The following is a 22,082-nucleotide window of genomic DNA, read 5'->3' on the forward strand; positions in this document are numbered from 1 at the left end:
TGCGCGGGGCCGGGCTCGGGCGGCCCTCGGGGCGGGGGTTCTGCCGCCGTGGGGGTCCCGGGAATCGGATAAGCCCGAGAACAACAACGACAACGAGTTGTCTCTTCTCCAGCATCTACGACCTCGCGTTCAAGCCGGACGGGACGCAGCTGATCATTGCCGCCGGCAATCGGCTCCTGGTACGGATGCCTTTCCCTCACGCAGTTGGCGCTGGGAATGTGATTCGCATTTAACCTGTTGGAAATCCTCTCCCGTCGTCCGCCCCGAGAGCCGCGCGTGCCTTAGCGCAGGCTGGCTGCAGCGGCTGTGAGGCCTTGTAACCTGTGTTACCGAGGTTTGAGCCCCAGTTTCCAGATGTGATGAGATTTATGTTACTGCGGCATCTCCTCACACCTCGCCCAGCGGCCTGCAGTCCGTCAGCCTCCACCCAAACCTGGCACGATGCACGGCATGCCAGCACCGTGTGGTCAGCCTGGCACGATGCACGCTGCTGTTCATGTAGCACTATGCAGAAATTCAGTAAGCGTGTGTTGTTCTAAGTTTCATGGGAATCCCTCTGAACAGGAGAAAGAAACTCAAGTTTGTATCAGTGCTGTGAGCTGAGCCTCAAGCAGAGCCTGTCAGGTCCCAGGGCTGGCTGTGTGTGCCCAGCTCCAGCAGGAGCAGCCCAGGGCCGCCCCTGGTCCCCCCTTGCAGTGGGAGGCTGTGGGCAGCGCGGGGCTGGGGGCACGCTGGCTGGGCTGGGTGGCAGGGTGCCTGATGTGCCTTTCTGAGCTGGAAGCACGCGGGCCTTCACGCTGCCAGTGCTGGCAGAGTGATGTATTTAATGATAGTTCTTTCCAGTAGTTTATTATACATAAACATTTAATACGAGGAAGGAAAGGGATGAGCTAGAACATGGAGACCCAATGGGCCGTTTAGAAATTTCATTTGTGTGTGTAATTTTCTAGTGGTTGGTCTTATTCTGTGCCAAGTGTTAGAAAAGTATTGTCAAAGAAAACTGCTTTTACACTTTTAAATGTCTTATTCTGCATGGATTGTATTGCTTGTGAAAAAGCAAACAGAAAATGTATAATCTTTGCCTTCAGTAATCTCTTGTCATAGTCCTCATTTTGAATTTTTTTTTCTGGTTATTTGTACAGGTATATGATACTTCTGATGGAACCTTAATTCAACCTTTGAAGGGACATAAGGACACTGTGTACTGTGTGGCTTATGCTAAAGATGGTAAATATCACTTCTGTGGGACTTTCTTAGTCTGGTTTGTAAAGCGTGTAATAGCTTCCATTCCTTATTGCAAATTGATAAAAAAATCAGGGTTGTTCTAGAAATGGCATTTTGTATGTTGTGTGTGTGTGTTGGTTTTATTGTTTGTATGACTGGGCTTTTTTTAATGGGGAATTTGAAAAAAAGCCATTGAGGTTTCATGTAGCTGGGGAAGCACAACCACATCAGGACAGTTGCAGCGTTAGGCTCTTTATGGCTTGAGCCTTGTCAAGTTCAATAACATCCTTCTCTCTCTTTGGTAGAGTATTGGGTGAGTAAGAGATTCTTATGTGTGGGTTTTTAATTGTATTTAATTCCTAGGCAAACGTTTCGCATCTGGCTCAGCTGATAAAAGTGTGATCATTTGGACTTCAAAGTTAGAAGGAATTCTGAAATACACGTAAGTGATGCCTTTCAATCCTGTGCGTCTCCAATATGAACCTTCATTATGCACTTCTGCTCTCAAAGAGCAAGTGATGTTAGAGCTGGAAGAAGGTTAACTAAGGTTAGAGAAAATGCCAGTGAGTAATAAGAGAGGGAAGAGAACAGTCAAAGTATCTGAATGAGGCAGGAAAGCAATTAAAGGCATAAATGAGGGTGAGAAGTCTAGATAAATCTCTGATGAATTTAGAGGGCTGGCAAAGAGCTGGGGAGATTCTGTAAGATGAAATGGAATGAAATAGAATATAACTCTGATCTTGTGTAATAAAACAAAGTAATATAAATCTAGGTCATAGACCAAGCTGAAGGGAAGGCTTGGTACTTTTCCGCACGGTATATTTTCATCTTTCTCTTGGCTTTGTTTTATGCCATGTCTTTTCAGCTACATCTTCAAATTCTGTTTCTGAATATGTTTGTCCAGTTGTTGCTAGTTCGTATGCACAAGCCAGTGCACTGGGTAGGAGAAGACACAAGCACGCTGATTTTAGAGTTCGGATACAACCGTAATCACATTTCACAAACCACCATTTGTGCACATATTTAGCTCATCTTGATGGAACAGTGAATCCTGCCATTTAGTGACAATGTTTTTTAGAATTTATTATTGATTTAGTTTACAGTAATTGCAGATTAATTTGATGTAATATAAGTTGATCAAGTTATTTCTGCCATCTGGTGAGCCTTTCAGCTACTTTGCTGAAAGTCAGAAAGAGGCATTTAAGAATGATTTATTGAAATGTGATTGTAACTTCATTCTAGGCATAATGACTCTATACAGTGCGTTTCGTACAATCCTCTTACTCATCAGCTGGCATCCTGCTCTTCCAGTGATTTTGGTATGTCTTCTCACTTTTCCATTAAGCCTGTACATTCTGTACGAGTTTTACAGCTAAGCTAACAACAGATTTGTACAGCTTTTTTCATCCAGGAGAGATGAGATGTTGCCCAAAGTTACTTATGTATATAACTAAAAATCAGTTGAAGAGGACTATGTTGTGAGATGTCCCAGAATAAAATGTACCTTCTTACTGTGATTTTGCCAGAGAGACCCTTTCTCTGGGTTAGATATATCTTTTTTTCCTCTTTACTGTTTGTGTAGTATGTATTTAAACGTCCTTCTAGCAGTGAGACTTTGTTCCCTCTGAAGTGCAAGCTGAGTTTCCTGTCAATGCTGGTTTCTAATCTGAACACTGGTAAAAGTTTTCTTGTCATTTACTTCAGCGTTTTCTTTGTTTTAATCAAGGCTTGTGGTCGCCTGAACAGAAATCAGTCTCTAAACATAAAGCTAGCAGTAAGATAACTTGCTGTAGGTAAGTGTTCTTTAAGTTAGTTTCAATGCAAACATTTTAAAATAGTATGCAGGCAGATGGGGAAAAAGTTCAAGCAAAATAGCTCAACATCTGTGGGGGCAGGGTACCTGCCAGGGGAGAGGCTCTCCTAAGCCGCTGTGCAGAAGCATCACATTTCATGCGACTTTGCCATTTTCATCATTAAAACATTTGAGTAGTATTAAGAATGCTCAGATAGAAATAAGATGAATATTTATCAAAGATGATTTGTTCTTTTCCCGTGTTGTCTTCTCAGAGAGCTCCTTTTCTTTCTTTTTTCTTTTTTTTTTTTTTTGATAGCAAAGGGTTTTGGTTTCTATTAGGTACTGTTTACAACAGAATACATATAATTCTTCAGTATATACAGTATATATGTAATTCTTCGGAAGGTATCGGAGAGGTGCTCTGGTCTTGTGTGAGTGTCTTAACTTCTCTCTCCATCTGTTTAGCCAACTTGTGCAGTAGCAATGAAATGAAGTTAGAGGAAAGATGAGTATACTTTTTTCATAGAGCTGTTCATCTTCTGTGTTGTTGGCATTTGCAGAAGGTGTTATTACTCCTCTGGGGAACCTGAAGCCAGGGTACATTAATTTGTGTGAAGTCATCCAGCTAACTGCAGTAGAGACAAGAAGAGAAAGCAGGTCTCCTCTGTCCCTGCCACGTGCAGTTTCAGTGTTCCGGATGTGGCTTTGAAAAGTCTGGTCTACTGCCAACACTCTCATTCCCCAAAATGCATCTGTTAATTAGCACATGATACAAACACCACGAGCAGATGATAGCTTTATTTTTTTGTTGTTGTTGTTTCCACATTTTTTTTAATTTGTGTATGTAATAAAAAGTTCTTGCTGTATTGCATGCTGTTGCCATAAATGTGGATTTGGATTCATAAACAAACTGTAAGGATTACTGGCTCCATTCCAGAACTCCCTTTAAAAAATGTCTTTCAATATGCCATCCCTATTCAATTATGCTGTACCATTCTGCCTTCCTGCTGCTTGGTTTGAGCATTTTACTCTTCAGTACGTGTGTGTTTTATCAGTTGGACAAACGATGGCCAGTACCTTGCTTTGGGGATGTTCAACGGAGTCATCAGCATACGGAATAAAAATGGTGATGAGAAAGTTAAAATAGAGCGTACCGGGGTCACTTCATCTCCAATATGGTCCATTTGTTGGAATCCATCCAGGTAAATAATCATCCTGCCTTTTTCCATGCTGACTAGTTAATCCTTGGTTTATTGATACCAGAAAGGCTTGAGCTGCATGCCTGCTGGAGCAGGTTCACGGCAGGTACGTTACATTTTTGTGATTATGTACTGGGGCTTGGCTTTGCCAGTGTTTCATTACATGAAAAAAAATGGGAACAAATTCCACCTAGATATCATGAAACATTTATTTCGCTGTTTTTTGTTATTGGATTTCAGTTTGTTTTCGGGGAGAGGGGGGTGGGCTGTTTGCACTTATTGTGCCATATATGTGAATAAACAATTGCTATTGCAGTCGATGGGAGAAATTTTGGAGTAGAGCAGATGAAGAAGAAGAATCAGATAACAGCCGTTTAGAGAAGTCAGATAACAGCCAGTTAGAGGAGATACAAGAATTGAAATCCAAGCCTGGCAGAGGGCAGGATAATGAGAAAGAGGTAGAAGACAAAGCGGAAGAAGAGACTATGCATTTCAACTTGTGAGTGAGACTACAATGGAAAACATGTATACATGTACATACGTATATAGACGTACATAGAACGTAGAAGAGCAATTGACAAAAAGGACCAAAGGCGAAGGGTATTCATGCAGGGTGCAAAATTCGAAAGTTACCAAAGTCTGCATTAGGTGTCATTTATATCATCTTAACTTATTCTACGAGTATGTCTTAGTTATGACATTTCTTAAATATGTGGTAGCGTGTTGCTCTTTCTCACAGGAACGTGCATTGTGTGCTGAGCAAAGGGCCGGGGCTTCCTGAGAAGTTTTTCAGTGTTTTTTTTCTTTTCTTTTTGCTCAGTTTATGATTAGGAGCATTATTTTCATCAGAATGCTCAGATTACCATCACCCTTCTTCCTAGACAAGGCTGTGGAGGAGGTGGCTGATGTTTTGTTCCAGCAGGTCCTGTCAGAGCACCGCCCTTAACAGATTTGATACTGAAGCCTTTCCTCAGCCTGTGCCGCTCTCACAGGAGCCATTTCATTTCCTGCCCTGTGCTCTGATAGTCACAGTCCAGTCCTGCTTCGCTGTGTTGATTTTGATGCCACAGTGGCTCTATGCTCCCATAGCTAAGATCAGGATCTGGGCCCAGGTGCTTCATTTGTTTCAAGGACCACTGTACAGGTGCAGCTGCCCTGTACCCACTGCTTACACACTGAGCACGAGGTGCTGCCTCAAGCTTTGCAGTTATTCCTGAAAAGTTGACAGATTTTTCTTTTGTGTCCCGAAGCTGTTTCCTTCAGTTTAAATGGCAAGGCATCTCTGCTGTGCTTCCATTTTGTGGAGGTTTTTATGAGTAATTGGAAGTATGTTCTGCTATCTTACTGTTTGATTCTACTGCCCTAAGAAACGTATGAATAAATTGCTGTGACCATGTAACTTTTTTGTTGTCAGAGATGAACGCAATGATACTTTAGCTGTGGCAGACTGGGGTCAAAGGCTTTCCTTCTATCAGCTGAGTGGCAAACAGGTACGTTTTTGGAAAGTGCATTCAAGAGTGGCGGGATCTTTCCGATTCAGTTCTGTGTCCTGTGTTCAAAGTGTTTGTATAGTCATGCTTTATTAGCTACATTAAATGTTTTCTGTTTTCCAGTGCTTTTCATGAGTCAGTATATTTTAACCAAATTTTCATCCAGCTCTTGTTTCCCCTGTGACGACTCAGCCGCTGTCCTCCGGTTCCTGTATTAAAGCCCTTGTGGCTTTGATCACTTTTGTCTTACAGCTGACTGGTTCCTAGAGGACCTCTGTATTCCTTGCAGCTGCTTGAGTTGTTTTGTTGTTGTTGTTGGATTGCTCGCACCCTGAGCGGGCTGCTTTGGAAGTGGAAGGATTTAGAGCTGCCTTTCGGAAGCTCGGTGGATCTCTGGTATTGAAAAGTTGTGTGTGTCTGGGGAGCTGAGGAGAACGGTCTCGGTGACAGCAGGAGCCACCAAGAAGATCCTTGTGTTTATTTTCATCCCTTCTCATGGCCTTGGAAAAGTATGAAATTACCCTTCTGTTAATATATTTATTTTTTCCCTTGTAGATTGGGAAGGACAGAATGCTCAATTTTGACCCTTGCTGCGTTAGCTATTTTACTAAGGGAGAGTACATTTTACTGGGAGGTTCGGATAAACAAGTTTCCCTCTTCACGAAGGATGGTGTCCGCCTTGGAACCATCGGAGAGCAAAGCAGCTGGGTGTGGACTTGCAAAGCTAAACCAGACTCCAACTATGTGGTGAGCTGGTACATTTCACTGGCACTTTCGCAGACAGTTTGCCATAAAAGCTAAGACCATACATTTCAAACTCATTTGCCTAATCTGTATATCCCTACTGAGACAGCAGAACCTAAGCAGTGTTTAGTGAGCTCTAAAGCTGCCACTAAAATTAAAACTTAAGGCTGCAAGAAGGTGGTAAATGAGTGTAATGCCTGCTTTCAGATGGTAAGGAATTAGCTGCGTTTTGATTTAAAAAGAAGAAGGGAATTAAAAAAAACAAACAACATGCAGCAAAAAACAGCTAATGACTTCTAGGTTGATGAAATCTAGTTCCGTGATAGGAAGAAAGTTTTGAGTTCTACTTCTGTTCTAGTTTCTACCATTATACTTTGTGGAAAATACCAACAATAGGGCAACAACTATTACCATAAATGCTGCACTCTGTGCTGACGCACAAATGTTAAGAGATACAGAGCAGGTATAAAAATTAAAAAACAAAAAAGAAAAACAAAAAAAAAAACAAGAAAAAAAACAGTGTGTGGGGAGGTGGGAGCACTGAAAAGCACCACAAGAAAACAAGCAAAACCCACAAAGCAACCCACAGCATACACATAAGCTGTGATAGCATCAGTCCTCATTTTGCACTCCAAAGTTGAGCAGCACTTGTGCAGCTGTTTCAGTACACGTAGCTGTAATTGCTTTCGATCTATATATTATGCAGGAGAAGGAACAGAATTCTCATATCAGTACTGCGCGTTTTGCCAAGTCTTACCTACGTGTACCTGTTCACTGAGATAATTCTCTCCTTGTGTTCAGGCAGTGGGCTGCCAGGACGGAACAATATCCTTTTATCAGCTGATTTTCAGCACTGTTCATGGCCTTTATAAAGATCGCTATGCTTACAGAGACAGCATGACTGACGTTATTGTCCAGCACCTCATCACGGAGCAAAAAGGTAACTTCATACTTTCAGGTCAAACCTTTACTGTCATTCTGTTGTGGGCTTCTTGGTTGGTTGGTTGGTTTGTTTGAAATGAATATCCATCAGAACACTTGGAATATCTGCTTCACGTACCAGACAGATTGTTGTCACTTAACGGGAAAACTGAAGATCCTGTTTGCAGGATGAGAGTGCAAACCTGGATTCTGGAGAATCAGCTCTGGCAAGCTTAATGAAAGATAGAGGGATTTGAAAGGACATCGGGAGAGGGAGAGGCTTTTAAGATAAGGTTTTAATCTCTGCAGCCGAGATTTAAAAAAAAAAAAAAATTGTACATCACATCTAGCAGCTTTTTTCTTACTTGCAGCCTCCGTGGTTTGTACTGATTTTTGTTTCTTTGTATTCAGTGGCTTTTTATGGCAAGGGATCCGAATCCTGTTCTGGAATGTGCTGTTGCAAAAATAACAGAGGTTGATAAATTGTGGCATAGGTAGAAGATTGCATAGCTGCAGAAAAAACAAACGTATCCTAGCTGCAGTCTGCTCTTAAATTTAGATGCATCAGAAAGATTCAGTTCTCACTGAACACTACGTTTCTCTGACTTTTTAAAATCTGTTATTTTCCTGCCAGCCTACATGGTGTTTTATTTCTCTCTCTAGTTAGAATAAAAGGCAGAGAGCTTGTGAAGAAAATCGCGATCTACAAGAACAGGTTAGCCATCCAGATGCCAGAGAAAATCTTGATTTATGAGCTGTACTCGGATGATTCCTCAGACATGTATTATCGTGTGAAGGAAAAGATAGTAAAGAAATTTGAATGCAACTTGCTGGTCGTATGTTCAGATCACATTATTTTATGCCAGGTATGTTCCTTAGGATGGGTACGTTCAGACTTGAAGAAAGCTTTCCATATAGCTTGTACAAAAAGTTGATACCGTGGAGAAAAACTGTAATGAATTGTACTACTGGACAGCACGGCGTGTGGTGCTGCTGTAAGGCAGCGCTGTCGTACAAAGTAGTAGCTGCCGCGTGCCACAGGTGGCTCTGTTTTACTGAAAGTCTCTAGAGCATTGAAGCACCAAGGGAAATGCTTGGGTGGGGAGAGCTGTTAGGAAAGACGGCTCGTTGGTTTTTTGGATTGGTTTTGCTTTTTTTTTTTTGTCATGGTACTGAAAAGCCTTAAAGAATTCATCCTCTTAAACTGACTGACATTCTGACACTCACATGTAAAATAGGCGCACGTGCTAGTATAGATATAAATACGAAACACTGGAGGCACAAAGGTTTTTTTCTTTACCTCCATACAGTATTTTGTATGCTATTGTATCTAGGAGAAAAGATTGCAGTGCCTCTCATTTAGTGGTGTTAAAGAACGAGAATGGCTGATGGAATCTCTTATCCGTTACATTAAAGTAATTGGAGGACCCCCGGGAAGAGAAGGCCTCTTGGTTGGTCTAAAGAACGGGCAGGTAACGCAGAGTGTCTGGCATGTGTCTTTCTGCTGCAAGTAAAAGCTATTTTATTCGCTGGGGGAGACCTTAGGAGCAGCATGTTCTTTCACAGTCTAAAATTTGGTTGGACAAAATCTCATTTTGTGTTTAAAAATGAATTACTTCTGTATTTCTCACTCTCTGGTTACAAAATTCATACAAACCTGTTTGATTTTGAACACTACATATTACTGGCAGAAATGGAGGTCTTAGTGAACTGACAGAAGATTTGTCTTTGGGAAGGGTGGTGGTGTGTGTGTGTGCTCTGAAAATTGCGAAGTGGAGCCCATAAGTGTTGATTCTGAGAATGGGACTGGAAAGGAATTTGAGATCCTTCATGTATCAGATATTCATTCCTGTAGTTGTATGTTAATGTAATTGTTTGAGAGGAGCATTACAAAATTCAGGATATGTAGTGTATGTTGTTTTTGTATGGGCTTGCAAGCTAGAGTATGTCATGGAAACAAGTCTTGAGTTTCAAGATACCTCAAAGCATTTTCCTAATTTTAAAGCATCATTTCTTTGAAAAAAAGAACAGTCATTGCATGCTTTATGCAGCATTAGCATTTATACACACTGCGATTTCTAGCTGGAGGAATAAAAACTCGGACTGACTCTGGTTTCAAATGTATCTAGATTCTGAAGATATTTGTTGATAATGTCTTTGCCATCGTCCTGTTGAAGCAATCCACAGCTGTGCGCTGTCTGGATATGAGTGCATCTCGAAACAAGTTGGCAGTGGTTGATGAAAATGACACCTGCCTAGTGTATGATATTCATACCAAAGAGTTGTTGTTCCAGGTAAGATTTAGTCTCACTGCATCTCTGGTCCGGGGACAGACACACAATGGCATGGACAGGAGGAGATCGAGAGCACAGAATGTACCCGAAGTGTTGACACAGAGAAATTCATCAAACTTATTTAAACCATTCATCACAATTTGTAGGATTTATCTGTTTCTCCATCAAAACTAGACTTTTAGAGTTGGTAGGCAAGGAAGTAGAAGACAGGAGATGTGTAAGCAACAGCTGAATAAAGGACACCTGAATGTGTGACCTCTTTGGGTTATTTTAGGTCTCTGTCCCACTGTTCTTTGCAGTATTAACGTTATTGAGCATTTTGGCTTTAAAGCCGATATTAACATAAAGCCTAAACTTCTTTCTTTGTCATGTATTCCCAGGCTACAGTAGGTCAAATGTTCAACTGAAGGATGCATATTTCTTAGGAAAGAATATGTGGTTGTATCTGTTGTAATCATCCATTATTTTGCTCGTTAGGAACCCAATGCTAATAGCGTGGCTTGGAATACCCAGTGTGAGGATATGCTTTGCTTTTCTGGGGGGGGCTACCTCAATATCAAAGCTGGTAACTTCCCTGTCCATCAGCAAAAACTTCAAGGCTTTGTTGTGGGATACAACGGCTCCAAGATCTTCTGTCTTCATGTTTTTTCTATGTCAGCTGTTGAAGTTCCACAGGTAATCCTTTAATCTCATTTAGTGTTGCTTTACATTTCTTAAACATAAATGCTTAATATGTGAAGAAGCTCTTCTGAAACTTTCCAGTATTCTATGAACTAAGCAATGGCCATTCTAAACCTTCTTTATCACTATTTAAGATATCATGCATGATATATTTCATTTTTTTTTGTATTAATGAATCTAATTTCCTTTTTGCTGTTGTTGGTTGTTGTTTCTACTTCTCTTATTCTAATTGCAAATGCACTTGTATTCATCTTAGCTTCTACATTTACGGTGTGAGTGTTCCCTCTTCCTGTGTTTGTGCTGCAGTCTCTCTGTGTTCCTTTCCTCAGGTTCTCATTTCATGTTCCATATGTGTGTGCCAAGCCCCGCTTTGTCTAGGTGTGTTTAGACAATACTTAAGCTGTGCCTTTTAGTTTGACTGTGCTGTCGTGTAGTTTTTATATTCACAATTCAGGGATAGAAAATTGCCATCCACAAAATGCTATACTGCAGGAAGCAATGGAACAGTATAAAGCAGTCCAAGAGGCAAACCAACAAGAAAAAAGAAAACAACCTCTGATTTATTTCTGCACAAAAATGTGGCAGGATTTGAAATTTAGAATTGATGAAGGTGAAGGGCTGTGTGCTTTTGTTAAATTAATGGATGATACCTCTGTTAGACCCGTGTTTGTTCCTCAGAACTGTGCCGATCCCTTCACTGCGATCTGCATTGTCTGGCATGGTTGGTAGGTGCCAGACCGACCAAGCCCAGTGCTCTGTTTTACTCTGTCTTCAGCATGCTGCGGGGCACTAATATGCCTTGACATTGTTGTGCAGTGTTGCAGAGGCAGGTTAATCAAAACTATACTTTAGTGGGAGAGAGTACCAAAAATATACAACTATCAGATAAGATGATAAAAGTAGGGAGGTCAATATGCATACTTTTTGTAGCTGCAAACCTAGAATTAAGCAAGCAGCAATTGTCTCTGCTCATTCAAAGGGTTTGAACCGTGGCTGCCGATCCCTGAGCCCTGTTCTGTCTGTGTTAGCCTGCAGCCGTCGGTTTCCCTCCTGAATTCCCCGTTAGAGCAGGTCGGTAAGAGCGGGCAGTGTCTTTGGCTTCAGAGCGTCACTCTTGTTAGAACACCTCTGCCGTCAGTTTGCCGCTTCCTCATGGCACCTCTGCTGTTGTGCTGGAGTATTTCCAGGGGTGCTTCGTCCTGGGCTGCTGGTGCAGCCTTTCAGAACAAACTACCCCTGCCTTTACTCTGACTTCCCAGACTGATAATGTTTTTTTTAAAAAAAACCTCATCATACGTTATATCTAACACGTTCAGCGCTCACAGGAATCAGAAACATTCATTAACTGCTTTCTAATATGCTGGGAGCTGAAGATTTCATGATGGGTGAGTTTAGAATACAATTAACCAAACTAGTCTGAAGATGCAGTGGTAATTGCCCCGGAACATTGTTCTGTGTTGTACAAAAACAAATGTTCTCTGAGGAGCTTGTACCAGTTGCAATCGGAATGTAATTTTTTCTCACTGTATCTAGAGAATTGCACTAATGTGCCTCAGTATTGCGCTTTCTAACGCACCTTTTCTGATGGAAATCCACAGTCTGCGCCCATGTATCAATATCTGGAACGGAAAATGTTTAAGGAAGCGTATCAGATTGCGTGTTTGGGAGTAACGGATGCTGACTGGAGAGAGCTGGCCATGGAAGCCTTGGAAGGGCTGGAGTTTGAAACGGCTAAAAAGGTAAAGCAGTAACTGCTGGAATAGTGAGTGCCGCCTCTGGGTTACTCTCCTACTTAGGTGTGTTTGAAAATCTCAGTCAGCGATGCACACAACAAGGTCTTGAGATGACATATTAAAACAGAAATCCAATTTATATTTCTAGGTAAATGCCGTGTTCTAAATCAGAATGTTTAATATGAGGAAAAGGTTTCTTTCATCTGCTGGAAAATGAGTTAGGAATTTGAGGGCGATGGAACTGGAGTTGTTCAGCAGTGCTGCTCACCACCAGGTGGCAGCTAAGAATTTCTGAGCTAAATTTTCCCTTCTCCTTCCCTAGCACTGTAAGTCTGTATTCTTTGTTTTTCCCCCACTAAGTGTTGGAGATAACCTTAGCTTAAATGCGTGGATTTCATATTGATTGTTACCTGTGCATTAGCTTGCTTTGAAGACATCAATGTGACACGTTGTCTTTTTCGTCGCCTTCTACCTGGAATGCCTTGTTTTTAAGGGCAATCTATAGGTGGGCATATACTGAAGAATGCATTTTTTCTCTGGCGTAAAATACTTTCCCTGTTTTCTTTCAGCATCTTTTCTCAAATAAGAGAGGGCAAACTGAGTTCAATGTCATAAATATTGTATGAAAGACAAAACATTCTAAAAATAGGCAGGGAATGGCCTGTAATGATAGGCATCTCTTAATAACATACATTTTTTTAGGACATTAAATGCCTCATTTTTCTTTTTTTTCCCAAAGTGGAGGCAAGGAAACTGGCAATAATTTCAGTTTCGTAGATGATTTTATGCAAATAGATGGTCTTAAAAAGAAGTTTTCAGTGCCTCCTTGGAATTTTAAAGCAGTGCCCTCTTAGAATTAGAGCGGATTAATTTGAACAAAAGCAGCTTCTTGACATTAAAGGCTCTCACAGTTTCTAGTCCGATCTGGTGTAAGCAGAATATTCTGTGCCCTCTTAAGCACAAATTTGGTTGGGAGTGTAAAGCACATGGTCTAAAGAGTTAAATTTCTATTTTTTTGATGCCTGACAAGAATAAATGCTAAGCTGCTGTAACTCGCACGTGACTTTGCCGCTTGGGACTTTGGGCTGCACACTTATCTCCATTTGCAAAAGATATTACGCCGTCTCACAGTATCATCTTCCGATTTGCTTTCTTCTCCCTGGGCTGCTTCTAGACTGAATTCTCAGAATGGTATAAAAACTAGAATCACACGCAGTCTGCTTCAGCACTCCAGTGAGTTATGTGCTGCACCTTGTAACAGTCACTTTAAATTTGTGCGTGTGTCATGCCTTACATTAAATTAGAAAAGCTGTACAATAGCCAGAATAACATTATGTGGTATTGTAAAAGGCATTTTGCTTTTCCTGAGGGACTGATGTGTGTGTACCTGCTGGTGCCCAGCATTGCTGTTTGGTTTCAGTGATCGGCCCTTTGGGTCGGACCCTTGAGTTATTTATTGTAACACCTGAGGGGCCCCCACTGCAGTAAGAGCCCATCGGGTTAAGGTCTGCACCAACACAAAAAGCAGCAGATTTCTGTCTGTTCTACTTGTGTGAAGACAGATTGATTTATGTGCTACCACGTTCTGTTGATTTCCTGGCTTTTCAAGTTAGTTAATTCCTTTTCTTCTTTTTCTTCTCACTAGGCATTTACCAGAATACGAGACCTTAGATACTTAGAACTGATCAGCAGCATTGAGGTAAGAGAATATTAGGGGCAGTGTAAGAAGACCCGCTGTGCTGAATGAAGTACTCTCTGTTCTGGAGAGACGTCTGTTGCGTTAGTGCTTCTGACTGCTGGGTGTGTGTTTGGAGTGAAAAGCCCTGATGAGCAGGGAGCCTGAGCTCTGGTCACGTGGCTGAAACTTACTGCAGAACGCGCAGATGTGGGACAGCGCACAGTGGGAGAACTTAAAAACTTTCAGGAAAACTAGAAAAGCATTCAATATTCAATTAATAATTGGTAGAATGCTACTATGCTAATGGACCTTAGTACAGAATTCTTCATAAACATGAGTTAATTAAGCTCTTCCTTACCCCCTGGAGGAAGTTAATTACTATTATCTCCTCCTTGCAGAGCCAGAAACAGGCCCAGAGAAATAAAATGACAAGCTGAAGGTCTCATGACAAGTGTGTGACAACTGGAAATAGAATTTAGGATCCCATACTTCTTGCTCTGCTCTAATCGGGACTTCTCATTCTTTTCACACTTCTTGATAGAATTTCACTAGACAATAGCGATCTGTCGTGAGCACATTAAAGGACATGCCATCACTTCTCATCCTTTTGCAAAGACCACTTGATAATGCTTAGTTTGAAGATCTATGTCAGGATGGCATAAAGAGAATTCCTCTTTTTCATGGTAATTAGATTTACACCTTCTCTGAAAGAATCCATTCCTTGTCTTACATTTTTGTGGAGCTGTCCTGGCTCTGTCAAAATGCCAGCCCTCTGCTGACTGCGCTGAACTTCTCTTGGGGTCGAACACGGGACAAAGTTCTGTGTTAGGAATGCCCCTGGCTGCTTTTTTCTTCTATTTTTTGGGGGAGGGGGAGTAGATAAATATATGAGAGCATTCTCTCATCGGTAATAAAAGTTCCTTTTCTACGCGTGCTTCTTCAGATCTGCATCCATTGAGAATATTGTGTAACTATCATGTTATAGTCTGTTTAATTAAGATTCTCCTTGTAGACGTGAAAATACTTCTTCTGAAGAGAGTTCTCCATCACTGCTTACTTTTGCTTGTGAGATACTGGATTCCCTTCAAGGCTGCTAAGGGTGTAACTAGTGCCACTTCTGGTTACATGGCGGTTTTCTTTTCGTAATGACACGTTTTTTTCTAAGGGATGAAAGTAGGAAACCAAACTGCCAGACCTCTGCGAACCCGTTCAAAAATGGTGTAGCTATTGCTCTGTTAATTGTTTTAGCAAAGTTTTTGAAGGGAACCTTTCAACAGCAGCCCAGTCCAAGTGTGACCAGAAGCTGCAATGGCTGAATCTCCTTTGGCAGCAGAGAATTGGATTTGTATACATGTGGAACGCTTTTGCCTCTTTTCTTCAAATTTAGTTCATAGCTATATATTTTCATATAGAATAGACTACTAAGAATAATGCCTTCGTACAAAGCTGGACAGTAATGCATGTCTATGATAGAGGGTAGAACAAACACACGTGTCCATGCAGCGCTGCTCCCCTGGCTGATCCGCACCGAGGGTCTGTGTGTGACACTGCTCTGTGCAGGTGCATGGTGCGACTGCTCCTCCTCAAACCAGGAGCTCCTGCATGTGGTGGCAGTGGTGGTGGCACTAGTTCTGATTCAGAGGCACGTTAACATACTTCGTGAATATGTTTGTTGCTAGCAATTATTTTCATGTTTGTTTTTCCCCCCACCCGCACCTACTGTTAATTGAGCCTAATTGCATGCTAGCGAGTTTCTGGAACAGAAAATAAGGGACCCATCAGGTGCCTTTTTTTTTTTTTTTTTAAATAACACAGCATAATGATGGTGTTTGTTCATTTTCCCGTATGAAATCAAGAGCAATGATTTTTCATCAGTTTGGTTTGTATTATGACATTTAATTTTGCTCTTCCTAATTTTAATTAGAAGATTTAATCCTTTCATTATAAATTCTCTAGAAATGTGGGGGAAGTATCATTATCATATCCTGTTGCAGGTTTTAGTAACAGCTGAAATCTGAGCTTGAAATTCAGCTCTAATGGCCATTTCTCTCTGATCATCTGGAATATGTTCTCCTCTCTCTTTTTTTTAATTTTTTTTTTTCCCCAGGAGCGAAAGAAGCACGGAGAGAACCTCAGTGAGTTGTTCCTAGCAGATGTTTATGCCTACCAGGGAAAGTTCCACGAGGCAGCAAAGCTGTACAAAAAGAGTGGGCACGAAAGCTTGGCTCTAGACATGTACTCTGATTTACGCATGTTTGACTATGCCAAGGTAATAGTTTGCAACTGAATATTTATATACAGAAATACTGCTGTACCTGCAAGTGTTTTGAAAGCGTGATCCTATAAAAGGAGAGAATGAAAAGCTGGTTTGGAATTCCAGCTTAATTGTCTGAAGTTCATGTGGCTTATCTGTGGGGAAAACACAGCTCTTTCCCATCTGCATGCATTGGTAGCCGTTTTCTTCAGAGTCCGTTGCTGAGGTAGCAGGCTGTGTTCTGGGTAGCTCGTGGCTTTTTTTCTTAGACACCGCCGGGGATGACTTTTTGACTGTGAACACAGTGTCATCCACAGTCATTTTTCTTCTTAAAAATCTAGAGTTTTAGTTTCCATGACAGTTTCTTTCCCGTCATCTTACCAAAGAGTCCTTTTTTGGTCTCCTGAAGTGGAAGTGAATGCACCATGTGTTTAACTCACTTCTGTATTGTAACAAAAATATTTTCCTTTCATAATTCAAATTTAAACAAGTGTTTAAGTTCTTCCATGGTAATGTATTTTCCACAGTAGCTAATGTATTAGCCTAGTATATTGGAGAATTTGCTTCCAAAGATTCAGACTGTCTTGGCATTTTTCTGTTCTCATGAAGAAATAAATTGAATACTGTTTTACCATATAATGGTTTACCATATAATGGTAAAACATGTTCAGCAGAAGCTGAACTATTAACAGTACTACAGTATTACGTACAGAAGTATATATTAACAGTACTTCCAAAACGGTCAGCTTCACAGCATCCAGAGCTACAGTTCGCATTGCTGTGCAGAATTCCGAGTCACTCTTTTGAGCAGCTGTCATTCCTCCTCATAAAGTAACTTGTTTGATGTACTGTAATATAATTATCAAGGGTACTTGAAGAAAATGAGATTTCGTCCTTAATTAAGTTGTAACTGGGCGGGCATGCTGATGCTTATGTGATTAAGTGGAAGTCCTATTCTTATGTAAGCACAGAGTTGGGTCATCTTTGAGAATGAAACAAACAGCACCTTCCTGGCTTGCAAAAGAAACTTGGAATTGTTGCGTTACCGTTTTTTTGAGAGCAACACTGTTTTGTTTGAGAAAGGCGTGTGCCTGGATGGCTTGCAGAAGTCATGATTGTACCTGCTGAAACAGGACCACCAGATAAATGCCTTCCTGCTTGACTCACTGGAAAGCTGCTGATTACCTCGGAGGCATCCGTGCCATCCCTTTCCTGGCCTTTCCAGAATCTGCCACTTGTTTTTTTAATTAACTCTGTGGATGGGAAACTACCCTTGGTACCTACCAAACATTGGCCCCTGATGATCAGTTGCCAAAGGCGGCACTGGTTTCTGTTGCTCTGTATGCACCATGTCTTTCCTTAGGAGGTATAATGATATTCATCAGAAAAACCTCCTATGTATTTGAGAATTTGAAATGTAATGATGTTTGTGACCAGAAAGTAATGCAAACGTTTTTGTATTGTGCTATTTCAGGATTTTCTCCGATCCGGAGACCCCAAAGACACAAAGATGCTAATAAAAAAACAAGCAGATTGGGCCAAGAATATCAATGAGCCAAAAGCAGCTGTGGAGATGTACCTTTCTGCAGGCGAGCACATGAAGGCCATAGAGATCAGTGGGGACCACGGCTGGGTTGATATGTGGGTTTTAGCCTCATCTCAATATAATAGAAACTTGCAATTCAGTGTAACTGAATTCTGCATAACTTTTCAAAAGGACAAAACCTGTTTGATATGCACCTTTGTTTATACCAAATAGAGTATAAGCTGTATTTGAAGCACACCTACAATTTAAAATGTTTGTGAAGTTGCATATGTTTAGAGTGTGGGGGCATTACAACAGTAAAAAAATGTGAATGGGTTAATCCGTATTATGAGAACGTCTTCTAAAATAGGCATGCCTTAAGGTTTTCACAGCAGTCATCACAGCAGTGCTTCTGTGTGGTAGCCTATTTCTGTTGTTTTAAACTGCGAGAGATAAACTAGCAGGGAAGGGAGACAACCGGGCACAGGATTCCAGGAGGTAAATTCTTGGGCTACTCTGGTCCCGGTCAAATTCTCCTTGATTTACAGCAGTTCCTGTTTTGTGTCTTCTGCTGAGTTGAAATAAAGGCTTGTGCAGGTGACTCAGCATTCCCTTGCCTCGTTTTTCCTGGGTGGCAAGTGGAGTAACATTTATTATGGCTCTTTTTTTAGGTCAGGGTTAGGGAAGCATGTCCCATGTGACTTAGTCATGTGGGACCTACTGCTTCTCTCTGTCTTCGTGACCGAGCACACCCGCTGCAGACAGTTTGCTGCAGCATGGAATTGCACCCACGAGTAGGGATTGTAGGAACAGGTTTTGAGTTCATAAAAGAAAAAAATAATATTGAATGTTTGCTGAAACAACTGTTTCAGCAGTGTGTTGCATGGTATTACTACTATGGTATTAAATAATCACTGATGGAAAATGAGGTTATTCCAGTATTAAGCAAAAGGTAAAGTGGTAAGGCTGAACCTGAAACACCCGGCTTTTTTTACTGCATCTAGGTTAATAGAAATTGCTCGGAAACTGGATAAAGCTGAGCGTGAGCCTCTGTCAAAATGTGCCTTCTATTTTAAGAAACTCGATAACCCCGGCTATGCAGCAGAAACCTACATGAAGGTCGGTGACCTGAAAGCGTTGGTCTCTCTCCACGTGGAGACTCACCGCTGGGAAGAAGTAAGCACGCCTTCTGGTTCCGTGTTGAAAACTGCTGCTGCCGGGTGGGGGGCAACAAGCGTCTGCTGCATCCCCCACTGGAGTGGAGGGAGGGGCGAGGAGGAGGCAGGCTTCTGAAGAGCGTGACCCAGAGCGCAGAGTTGATTTTGTACGCTTATTGTTTGCTGGTTTTCTGATAGTTTAATGGGTGGTGATGGTTTGTCTGTTTGTTTTGCTTGGTTGGGTTTCTTTTCTTTTTTCCAAGTGTTCTGGCTGAATGTTCCTTGGTCTTGCTTCCCATACCTTTTTTGCCTGAGGTGTAGTTGCCCATTTCCTATGCAAATCCACAGAAGGCTTCTCGACTGTTAGAAGGAATGAACAGTAATTGTACTGAGGGAAATTCCGTCATGTTCTGGACATGTCTGAGTGAGCATACCATAGGCGTAATTTAGACCTGGTGGATATCTGTTCTGGTAGTGTGGACGCCACTTTATGAACTGGATTTATTGTTGGGTGAAGTTTTGCAGACTTCTCTGGGATTTCCATGGAAACACGAGCCTGTCAGTATCACATACTTCAAAGCTGTGGTCACCGTTAATTCTGTTCTTACTTCTTCAAGGTTAAGTTTTGACAGAGGTAGCTTCCTAAGGAAGGGTTTTCAAAGTGCTTCTAGAACTGACAATCCACTTCCCCCCTAAATTATACAGGTGCTTTGGAAAACTGCAGGCTTGGTCCTTTACTGACCAGTTAGTGAGTGCAGGAAGCAAATCTAAACTGCATCGATGGTGTTGCTTCAATCTCTTTAGAAGATATATTCAGTAAAAATGAAAATATTTTTGTCTTCTGCTGTGAACCCTACCAAATTTCCTCGATGTACACACATGCAAGTTTCACTAGTTTGTAAGACACACTGTTACCATGCGTAGCTTTCCCTTTGTTGTTGACTGCTTTTTTTATTTTAAAATACATTAGTTTCATACTGGAGAAGAGATGGATTACAATCTTTACTCTGTGTGTTTTTATTGTGAATTTACTTAGAGCTGAAGGGTTGATCACATGAAATATTCTAAATCCTTTAACTGTTTAAACCATGCAGTATCCTAAAAATGACTTTGTTATGTACCCCAGGCATTTGCTTTGAGTGAAAAGCATCCTGAGTTCAAAGATGAGGTCTATGTCCCGTATGCTCAGTGGCTAGCAGAGAATGATAGATTTGAAGAAGCCCAAAAAGGTAAGACTTTCTGATGGAGCCCTGGACACTCAAAATATCCTCTCTACTTTTCCAATGCAGAATATGCTGTCTTTGCCCTGGAGAGTTTCTTATCTGTGGGTTCAAAAACAAGTAGAATCAATATCTTCATACCTGTGTTAAAAATAAAGTATCTGGAGGTCTCCTTTTTTAACTGCAAGGTGTGACAGACCTATCAGGAATGGCATCCAAATATAGTTCCAGATTTTCCATCTCATTGCATAGCTGAGCATGACACTTGGCTTAAAAGCTGAACTGTGTTTTGTTAATACTTTTATCCCAATAAGATTCGAAGTGTAGAAGGTACCTTACAAACTGGAGTGGAAATAAGAGTTTTGCCTTATGTCTAGGTAACGTTCGCTTTGTACAAGTAAAATTTTCATCTTTAAGAGTTTTCATGGATGCTGTTAGGCTTATACAATTACTTAAAGAGAACTGCCAGTCTTCTATCTTGTGGACAGGCTTCAAAATTTTACTTGTAAGCAGTGCCAGGGATAGGGAGGGGTTGAAGCAAGCTCCATGTGGAGCCGGCATGTTTGCAGTAGTTGCTTTACTCAGGTGCAGCTCCACGTGACTTTTGCATCTGCTGTTTCCAGAGCCAGCTGGGATCTAAGAGTGTAACTGTGTTTGCTGACAAGGCCAAGCTAGAGAGCATGCCAGCCGTGAGCTGTCTCCATACAGAACTGGGCTGCGTGTCTCGGCGCTAAACATTTCAGCAGCTGAGTGGTTTGCATGTACAGATCTGTGAATATACGTGTATTGTTCCCAGCTTGTTCCACAAAGCTCTGTGCTGTTGTGTCTTGGCTAATACAAATTCAGCAAAATTGGGTGAGCAAGAGATCACTGTGTGGGTATGTGAGAACATGGCTTTATCGGAGCTGGCTTAAGTCAGGAGGCAATCGTGTTATCTTTATTGTATTTGATTTTGCTCCTTTATTACCCTGTATGAAAGCACTGTTTGCCAAATGCGTTTATACCAAGTGAGAACTCAGAATCTAACTTTATACTGGCTTCTGAGGTTCACTGAAGGAGCTGTTAACGAGTGCTAGAAGGATATAATAAATAGTATAGTCTTTTAAAATATTCGGCGTTACTGACTAGCACGCTAATTTTAACTTATTGTAGTTTTAGATGCGGGTGTGATCTGCAGCATTTAGAGATTGCAGTTGCTTGCATACAGACCTAATGATTGTTGTGCTTTTGCTCTTTTCTATATCAAAAAGGAATAAACAACAACAAAAACACCAGAAATAGTCAAGGAAAACACATCCAGCAAACACTGCACGACAAGCAAGCTTCAATACGCAGCACGAGCACAACAGNAGCAGCTCAGGAGCCTCCGAGACAGTGCAAAAGCCACAAAACACCTACAGCTGCAACTTGTGTTCCATTAGTGCTGCTGCTTTCAAGTAGAAAAATACCAGTGTATAATCCCTTTCATCCTGCCCTGAATAGATGATTTGATATTGGCTGAATAGACCGCTCTTAATTTAAAAACATTAATTTCAGCTAATTGATATAATCACACTGTAAAATCCTCTTTGTTTTGGCCTTCTTTGTAGCATTCCACAAGGCTGGCAGGCAGAGAGAAGCTGTGAGAGTGCTGGAGCAGCTAACACACAATGCTGTGGTTGAAAGCCGATTTAACGATGCAGCCTATTATTATTGGATGCTTTCCATGCAGTGTTTAGATATAGCCCGAGGTAAGTAACTGAAAGGCTTATATTTTTACCTTCTTGTGCATGTAGACAGACAACTGCTGAATTGTGATAGCATTGCTGCAACTCCGTCGCTGTTTTTTTCTTTTATACAGTGCATAGTTTTGGCTTGTGCTATTTTTGTAGTCCCCTGGTTTTCCCATGCGCTGATGTAAAACAGATGAGCAAAACAACAACATCGGCATGTGTAGGCCTTGTTTTGAAATCTGGCTGGAATCAAAATAGTGTCTCCTGAGAGCCCGTATCCTCGTGTAGCTTCCCTCAGCACGCTGCAGCTAGAGAAGAGGTTGGAAGATCCAAGTGCCGGTCACTGACAGGTGGTTTGGGAGCGTAGGGTCTGCCTAGTACTTGAATGTAGGTAGAGCAGATATTTTACAGATTGTTTCTGCCAACAAATACAAAACTGAGTGTTCATGAGCTAT

The 22,082-nt window shown here is 41.4% G+C and overlaps 1 protein-coding gene across 2 annotated transcripts in view; it reads left to right on the forward strand.

Moving 5' to 3' along the window:
• The window catches only part of IFT122 (intraflagellar transport 122), a 29,603-nt gene continuing 7,549 nt past the window's right edge, over positions 29–22,082 (forward strand). The window contains exons 1-21 of one of the 2 annotated variants that reach the window (XM_021409470.1): positions 29–179; positions 1,143–1,227; positions 1,588–1,666; positions 2,467–2,543; positions 2,951–3,017; positions 4,075–4,221; positions 4,535–4,717; positions 5,633–5,708; positions 6,264–6,455; positions 7,254–7,392; positions 8,037–8,239; positions 8,708–8,845; positions 9,503–9,667; positions 10,145–10,342; positions 11,947–12,087; positions 13,727–13,780; positions 15,867–16,028; positions 17,488–17,654; positions 18,543–18,714; positions 19,822–19,924; positions 21,505–21,645. In XM_021409470.1, coding sequence (XP_021265145.1) covers positions 4,109–4,221; positions 4,535–4,717; positions 5,633–5,708; positions 6,264–6,455; positions 7,254–7,392; positions 8,037–8,239; positions 8,708–8,845; positions 9,503–9,667; positions 10,145–10,342; positions 11,947–12,087; positions 13,727–13,780; positions 15,867–16,028; positions 17,488–17,654; positions 18,543–18,714; positions 19,822–19,924; positions 21,505–21,645 — 2,347 coding nt within the window. In that variant the 5' untranslated portion in view covers positions 29–179; positions 1,143–1,227; positions 1,588–1,666; ... (1 more) ...; positions 2,951–3,017; positions 4,075–4,108. The remainder of the gene's footprint in view (positions 180–1,142; positions 1,228–1,587; positions 1,667–2,466; positions 2,544–2,950; positions 3,018–4,074; positions 4,222–4,534; positions 4,718–5,632; positions 5,709–6,263; positions 6,456–7,253; positions 7,393–8,036; positions 8,240–8,707; positions 8,846–9,502; positions 9,668–10,144; positions 10,343–11,946; positions 12,088–13,726; positions 13,781–15,866; positions 16,029–17,487; positions 17,655–18,542; positions 18,715–19,821; positions 19,925–21,504; positions 21,646–22,082) is intronic. The other variant, XM_021409471.1, reaches the window with a different exon arrangement.

Source organism: Numida meleagris, chromosome 11 (genome assembly GCF_002078875.1).
Source record: "Numida meleagris isolate 19003 breed g44 Domestic line chromosome 11, NumMel1.0, whole genome shotgun sequence".
In the NCBI taxonomy this organism is placed as follows: domain Eukaryota; kingdom Metazoa; phylum Chordata; class Aves; order Galliformes; family Numididae; genus Numida; species Numida meleagris.